General features: G+C 29.8%; 2 protein-coding genes across 2 annotated transcripts; both read right to left on the reverse strand.

Annotated features, from left to right (window-relative positions):
- Window positions 1–944: 944 nt before the first annotated feature.
- On the reverse strand, window positions 945–2,464 carry LOC112522522 (kirola-like). The gene is made up of 2 exons (XM_025131702.1): window positions 2,198–2,464; window positions 945–1,442 (listed from the first exon to the last, which is right to left on the reverse strand). Exons 1-2 carry the CDS (start codon window positions 2,379–2,381, stop codon window positions 1,171–1,173), a joined length of 456 nt encoding a protein of 151 aa, XP_024987470.1. The 5' UTR covers window positions 2,382–2,464; the 3' UTR covers window positions 945–1,170.
- A 607-nt stretch (window positions 2,465–3,071) lies between these two features.
- LOC112522521 (kirola-like) lies at window positions 3,072–4,045 on the reverse strand. The gene is made up of 2 exons (XM_025131699.1): window positions 3,781–4,045; window positions 3,072–3,643 (listed from the first exon to the last, which is right to left on the reverse strand). The coding sequence occupies exons 1-2, from the start codon at window positions 3,962–3,964 to the stop codon at window positions 3,372–3,374; spliced, it is 456 nt and encodes a 151-aa protein (XP_024987467.1). The 5' UTR covers window positions 3,965–4,045; the 3' UTR covers window positions 3,072–3,371.
- Window positions 4,046–8,344: the final 4,299 nt, after the last annotated feature.

Here is an 8,344-nt window from a genome sequence, read left to right on the forward strand (position 1 = left end):
ATTATCAGAGCATTTTGCTACGTTATGCAGCAGTCAGGATACGTTTTCCCACTTTCACCATCTCCCCCACCTTTCGGTAGTTAGATTGTATGAATTTGATATTTTAAATTGTATGAATTGGGTATTTTAAATCGTATGAATCAGTTAGTTTTAGTTTGTTGACAGTTTTAGTTTGTAATTTTATGGTCTGATTTTGTATAAATAAATATATAAATTATGTAATTATAAATTATTTATTTTTGAATTATTAAAAATTAGCTACAGATTAGCGACGTAAAATCCATAGCTAAAAGTTCCTGGTCCCTTGCTAATCCATCACTGAAAGATTTCTCTCGCTAATCCATCGCTACAAGAATTATGTCGCTAATCCGTCGCTGAAACTTCTCCGTCGCAAATTCGTCAAACTTTTCCGTCGCACAAAACATCCATGGCTAATCCGTCGCTGATAGCGTTACCTACGAACTTTTGACTGACGGACAATTAGCGACGGATAAGCGACGGATAAGCGACAGATTAGCCTTTAGCGACGGATCAACCATGGATTTTTTCGTCTCAAATACTCCTATTTTTGTAGTGCATGAGGGTTGATTCAAGGAATACATAAAGTATAAATCTTGGTATGTCAAATCTGTCAGGAAGCATTTCCCATATTCAAATCTGTCAGGAAGCATTTCCCATATTCACAGAAAAAATTGAAGAAAAATAGATCCTATAAATGACTAGTGAGCATGAAGAATAAACATATAGATCGATGATGAAAGTAGAAAACCCAGACCCTACTTTTTAACCTCTGTATGACTGTTTTTAAAATGTGTATTCATTAGTTAATTAGTTTATGGTTATTTGACATCATTTTAGTGTTACGAAAATTATGTTTACTAACCAATTTTAAAGACATAATGTATAAAACTTCGATTTAGATATTTAATTTGCAGGAATCATGGTGTTTAAAGATTCACTAACAATCTTCATACAATCATATATTACAATCTCATTTGGCACTTACACAAGACTTCAAAATACAAACAGTACTTAAAAAAACAACGTTACAAAAACATGATAATCAGAACATACACTTAAAACAGCTTAATCCCAGATACGTAGCCATATATTTAATGGCCTAAATGCAGACACTGAACCTCCTTTTGATCCATTCAACTTGCAAATCCTCTAGCGATTAGTGTGATGGGCATCCAAGTCCCTGGTAATGTTCAATGCATAGTCCATGAAAGAAGTTGGATAAGGCATAGTCTCATTCATTTTCTCGAACTCAAGTGTCCAAATCGCCAACTGCCCATCACCCTTTGGTTCAACATGAAATATAATCTTGAAGGACTTGTACAACTCTTCCACAAGATCTCCTTCAATTATATTGTACACTACCTTGTGGTTTTTCTCGTCAACTTCTTCAAGCCTCGCCTTTGCACTTACCTTTTTTCCATCTTTATTCCATGCAAAACAAATAATTCTTGTTCATTAATAGTTTAATTTATTTGAGATAGCTTGAATCCTACAATACTTATGGAGAATAAAAGAAACTATGGTTCAACTGCAGATCGATGAAGGTAGGGGTGTTCAGGGTTCGGTTTCAGTTGAGTTAGTAAAGAAAATGTGAACCGAACTGCAAGAGGCAGATATCTGGTTACCCGAACCGAAACTGAATCGTAGTTGAACTGAAGTGAACCGAAATAAGGCGGTTATTCACTGTTTGCTCCCCGGTTACCCGAATTTAAAAAAATATATCATTTACAATATAAAAGATGGTACGGAGATATAAACATTTAAAACAGTTACACAATAAATAAATAAAAATAATCAAAACTCTACAAAGTAAAATAAGTTTAAAACAACTATCTTTCAGTTGATGTCGACTCTTTCAAGACTTCAGACCGCCAAATTTAATCATTCACTGTAATGTTTGATGGCAAAACTTAAAATATTTTTACTCATTTAAATTTAGGTTAATAAAAAATAAATAAAATAAATCTTTGTTATTTAAATATTATATAAACATTATATCCGTTCGGTTCGAGCACTCGTGAATACCTAAAATTCAAAATTGAAACCGACCCATGAATACTCGGTCTTTTGGTTTTTGGTTTTCAGTTATCAGTTTTTTCGGTTTCAGTTCTAACGGTTCGGCACGGTTTCTAGGTTTTCCGGGTTTTTTGAACACCCCTAGATGAAGGTTACATACCTCGGGTATAGTTGAAGAAGACGATGGACCCAACAGCTCCTGGTTCACCATCGATCTCACAACCATGGAGGTTATCTGGGGAAATCGAAGTAAGGTCGTGTGGTCTGTGCCTAAACATCTCATGGAATATATCTCCATGTGAAGCGATGTCTACGTACATAATCAACTTTCCGGTTAAAGCCATTTTAGATCCCTTGTTCCTTCAAAGACTATATATTATCAGACTCCAAACGCCTTCTTTGTTTGTGAGTGCTAATTTCAATATGCAAATACATTGAAACCTTTGGCCTTTATATAGAAACAACCCACCCAGTTATTAAATATATCGCTAAGAAAATAAATAATATTTTATTAAATATAAGAAAATATTTTAACAATATAATAAATATTATATTCTTTAAAAATTAAAAAATCTATTTTTTATTTATAGATTGTTGACTTTTCGTTCATTTTGAATGTAATTTCTTTTAAATGTTTCTATTTGTTATCTATATTATATTACAACGTCGTCCGGGGCAAGACCTCCGCTCGCACCGTATAGAGATGTGATCACTCTATTACCATTATATATTTGTATGAAAGGTTGAAAATTCAAGTTTTATAAAATGTTTGTTTGAAAGCCACTTAAAAGTTACCATTTTATAATTTTTTTTGCCAAATCTCTAAAATGAAAAAAATATGTTTATAGTACAATTTTTCAATGTGCCCTATAAAAAAATAATTAATACGATACTTTATTTTAAAAAGGTTCTAAAAAAGTGAAAAAGTAAGACGTTAGGACATTAAAAAATGTCCTAAAACATATTGTAACAATTTCACATTGGTTGAACAAACTCTTTAGACAACCCAATTTTGTTAAAACGAGCACAATTAATTGACAACAAGGCTCATCAGTGTTTATAGATTCAGACCGATCTTCATACAATCATATTACAATCTCATTTGGCACTTATAAGACCTCAAAATACACACAATATTAAAAAAACACAACGTTACAAACACATGATAATTGAACCATACACTTAAACAGTTCATGGAAGGAAGCAAACATATATGTCCCCATGTAGCCATATACAGCTACCACTGGTTTATTTTTCAATTCTCTTTATTTGCTTAATTAGCCAGACACTTGACTTCCTCTTGATCTATTGCTTAATGAGAACTTGAAAACCCTCTAGTGACTAGTGCAATGGGAATCCAAGTCCGTGGTAACATTCAATAGAAAGTCCATGTAAGAAGTTGGATAAGGCATATTTGTATTCATTTTCTCAAACTCAAGTGTCCAAATCGCCAACTGCCCATCACCCTTTGGTTCAACATGAAATATAACCTTCAAAGACTTGTATAACTCCTCCACAAGATCTCCTTCAATCACATTGAACACGACCTTGTGGTTTTTCTCGTCAACTTCTTCAAGCATCGACTTTGCTGTTAGCTTTTTTCCGTCTTTATTCCATGCAAAAGAAACAATTCTTATTTGTTAATAGTTTAATTTATTACTTGTCATGATAACTTGATTCCTACGGTACTTATGGAGAATAAATAAACTATGGTTGAACAGTAGAACGATGAAGATTACATACCTCGGGTATAGTTGAAGAAGATGATGGATCCAACAGCTCCTGGTTGACCATCAATCTCACAACCATGGAAGTGATCTGGGGAAATCGAAGCAAGGTCGTGTACTCTGTGCCTAAACATCTCATGGAATATGTCTCCATGTGAAGTGATGTCTACGTACATAATCAACTTTCCGGTTAGAGCCATATAGATCTCTTGGTCCTTTAAAGATTATATGAACAGACTCTAAAACAAGTTCTTTGTTTGTGAGTGCTAATTTGCATATGCAAATACATTAAAAAATTTGGCCTTTATATAGAAACAACCCACAGCCCACTGTTATGTCTCTCGTCATCCAAATTCTTTGTTGAGTTACACACCCTCTTCACCAAATCTTCCTCATCTTTGATGAGGTTTGAACCACTAACCTGCTATGAGAACAAGGACTACTGCTAGGCTAAAGATCATTTGATAACAAATTATTACTTGTTACCACAATAAAAACTTATAAAGTTGTAATACCTAGAAAATAAAACATTTTATTGTATGTAAAAAATATTTTAACAATATAATTGATATTGTAACTTGTAAAAATATTTTAAAATATAGTTCCAACGATGATGTTTCATCTCTAATAGAAACTGAATTGTACATGTGTAAATGACACAATATTCCTGAAAAGGACACCGACATGTAATTGTTATGAATTTATATCAGGATAAAGAACTTCAATTTATAGCTAGTCATTATACTCATAATTATACCTACCACCGACGCTTCTATAGGGTAACCCATGCCATTGCTTAAAATCATCAATTGAACATGATATCCAAGAACATTGTCAATTGATGCACAATTGTGTGTGTATGTATATAGTCAGGATGATCATGCAAGAAGACGATAAGTTTCGGCCTCCAATGTTAAATGTGATTACAGAGTAAAATCGCATATGATACATGTCCAAAAGGACACGGGCATATGGTCGGTCAACGCAACATATTTGTATCACATGTGATTACATATATGACTTGAAAACTTAACAAGTCATTCTCGTAAATTGACCACTTTCCCGTTTGAACATGTCTACACATACACACACACACGCATATATATAAGTGTTTTTATTATTTTCATCCTGTAATAGCAATCAAAAAGGGGATTTCTTACGAAACCTCATGGTCTAACCTTCATTTGTGTTTCAAAATGTGAATTACAGGTCGGACACATCTGAGGAAAAAGGAAAGAGAAAATTATAAAGGAATTCATGATTGCTTACATATATGGAACTTTGAAGAGGTAATGTTAATTGTACCTGAATACTTGTTTTTTTATACAAGTCTTGTATTGAGATTATGTTAAAAAAATTGGTAGCTACTTTTGTAATGTAGCTGTTTGTATATATTAGGATCAAATGTGTAAATTTGTATTTCATAATATATGAAATATATGGTTATAAACAAATGTGAAATTGGGGTGTTACACTTGTGTCAAATTAAAGAAATAAAATGTTCATTTTTTATATAAATTTATAGGTTTAAAAGTTTATTGTTAATTAATACATTTTTTATCTAAACTTTTATCGTAATTAATATTTTTTTGATTTAAATTTTATTGTAATTAATATTTTTTTGATTTAAAAAGGAGACGTTGCTTAATTTTAATTTTAATTCTTATTATATAATTGCAATAAAAGATAAAAGGGAAGATTCACTTTTATTCTATTTTAAGAGTAATGTTTGTATGTGAATCACCTCATATATACAAAAATGTTACTAAATAACTCTTACCATTTATTAATCTTCGTTGTGGTTGAAATTGATTTTTATAGTTTTCAACATTTTTGTGGTTCTCATTCGATTTGTCCCTTGTATATAGAGAGAGATCTTCAAATACAAACCCTCTATTTAGTATAAACCATTTCAAATTCTCAATTGTCCATCTAGTCTAATAAATATATCTCAACTGTTTCATGATATAAAACATTGAATATAATAAATGAAATTTAATTATCTTTCTTGAATATTCGGATCATGGTAAATGAACTATCATTATTTTCATAAATACTTCAATTCATTAGTTTGTAATAACGGTTGAGTTTGTAAATAAAATCATCCCTCTTTCTCTCTAATCAAATTTTTGAGAAACCCTAAAATTTTAAGAAGATGAGAAGAAATCTCAACCATTAGATGAGACTTTTCAATAACCAAAATAGTAAGTGAAAAATATGTACACATTGAAAATATAGTAACTAATTTAAAGAAATAGAATCTGGGTTTTCTTCTTCCTTAATCTATATGTTTATTCTTCATGCTCACCAGCTAGTCACTCAGCACCATATGTGGTTTATTTTATAGGATCTATCTTTTATTCAGTTTTTTTCCGTCGTCGAACTCACCATATGTCTGAGTAGCTCAATAAGACAAGGTTCAAAATGGTTTTAGGCGTGGTGTGGTGTCATGGTGCAACCAAACCTTAATAGTCACCGCAAGGCTGCAGTGTTTACCAAGACGCAACCTATAACAACAATTATGTCTATTATATACACAATTATATATATATATATATATATATATTCTTTTACTATTAATTGTGTAACATATATCCCAATTGGCATTGTTGCATCTTCTTGGTTTTATTAATAGAATTCATTACTTAATTTGGACATCAAGTTGCGGTGGACCATTTTCATGTCACATTCATGATCCCTTGTTGGTAATTGAAGCCAAGTGGTTACCCAATTATCACTCTTATAAATAAACCACATTGTGAATGATTGAATAGTCCAGCGACAAAAAGGCAAGACAAATAAGATGGACGATTATAATGTCGGATTAAATGTCAAATAACATCAAAATAAAGTGATAATTCTTATAATAATAAAAAAAACGTGATGGTTTACCGACATTGAATTTAATATTAATAAAAATAATGATGTTCATTTTTTTGGAAAAACACGTCTAAAATACTATTGAACCTAATTAAATCTGATGCAAATTTCCGATTAACACAAGTTATATTGAAAACAATTTGCTCGGAGCTCTAAGCACGATTCGTGGACATTTTCTCACATGATAAACACAATTTAAGCTATATCCTTTAAATCGGGGTTCTAAAAAACTTTTTTATATGTAACTTTTGTTTTACAAACAGGTTAAAATTTATATTGTGGAATATATATATATATATATATATATATATATATATATGTTAATCAATATTCTAAATCCTAGTCTTATATGAAAAAAAAAATCATATGAAGTAACACATGATGCAATAGTTCTCAAGAAACTAAATATTATAAACCAATCTCAATCATTCGTCTAGTCTAACGAATATAAGATTTCATAAGATTGTTTTTTAATATAAAACAATGATCATACTTAATGAACTCTAATCATCATCTGCGAATATTCAACTCATAATAAATGAATCTTCTATCATTTCCATGAATATTGGTTTGCAAGTTTGCAACATTTAAAAGGTTTGCATTTGATTTGCCGTATATATAGGAGGTTTTTATGCAAATCAACACATTGCTACAAACCATACAATTAATTAATCTTAATTGTCGATCTAGTCTAATCAATATTTGGTTTCATAGATATTCTAATTGTTTCTTAATATATAACGTTGATCATAATTAAAGAATTTTAATCATCTTCAATAAATATTCATATCATAATAAATGAACTCTTCTTATTTACATAAGTATCTCAATTTGGGTTGTATGGTTTGTCACAATTGCATGGTTTCTATTTGAAACCTCATCTATATATGTATATATACAAACTAAATGCACTCTTATATATTGTTAAATGCATCGGCATTGTATCTATTTATTTACTATTCACATACATTAACATCAATACTTACTTTTTATATTTTAACATATGATTTGACATAATTCTGACATAAGTAAAAATGTATATAACATCACTCTCTCTCTCTCTCTCTCTCTCGGTCTCGCTCTATATATATATATATATATATATATATATATATATACTAGAAGGGTACCCGCACAATGCAGCAATGTACATTTTGTTCTAATCTTTCGTTTTATATTTTGGGTCTATTGATGTTATAATACGATTTTATGTGATTTTGAGAAAAATAAAATTGAATATGAAATATAAATTTGAAGATATTATAAAATGTTGAAAAAAATAAACAATATCAGTATCAGATTAACTATCAATAAGTTTTTTTTTTGCAATTTCTTTAATTTATTTTTTTATTATAATTTAATTGAAGTTTAAAAACGAATTAATTTATTTTTGATTTAATAAAATATTTTTTAAAGATAATAATTAAGTATTCTATTAGAACTCAATAATTATCCTAATTATATTTTAGATATTTTATAATTAAAATGAGATGTTTATCCTGTATTTGATTGTGTTTATCTGCAGTTAGTTACACGAATTCAAATATGGAACTTTAATATAAGTTGTACATACGCACAATTTGCTTGTAATCTTGAGTTTTAAGTAATATGAATTAATAAACAGTATTTTACACATAAAAAATGGTTTTTAAGAGTTTTTGTCAAATGATTTATAATATAGAATATATTTTTTTATATAA

This window comes from Cynara cardunculus (assembly GCF_001531365.2).
Source record: "Cynara cardunculus var. scolymus isolate 2C chromosome LG 12, CcrdV1, whole genome shotgun sequence".
Taxonomy (NCBI): domain Eukaryota; kingdom Viridiplantae; phylum Streptophyta; class Magnoliopsida; order Asterales; family Asteraceae; genus Cynara; species Cynara cardunculus.

What these genes read in the sequence shown, in the direction of transcription:
- LOC112522522 (XM_025131702.1), bottom strand. Translation starts at nt 2,381, where the DNA reads ATGGCTTTAACCGGAAAGTTGATTATGTACGTAGACATCGCTTCACAT. An exon ending in CTTCTTCAACTATACCCGAG is followed by an intron (nt 1,443 to 2,197) that starts GTATGTAACCTT and finishes CATGGAATAAAG; the next exon opens with ATGGAAAAAAGGTAAGTGCA.
- LOC112522521 (XM_025131699.1), bottom strand. Translation starts at nt 3,964, where the DNA reads ATGGCTCTAACCGGAAAGTTGATTATGTACGTAGACATCACTTCACAT. An exon ending in CTTCTTCAACTATACCCGAG is followed by an intron (nt 3,644 to 3,780) that starts GTATGTAATCTT and finishes CATGGAATAAAG; the next exon opens with ACGGAAAAAAGCTAACAGCA.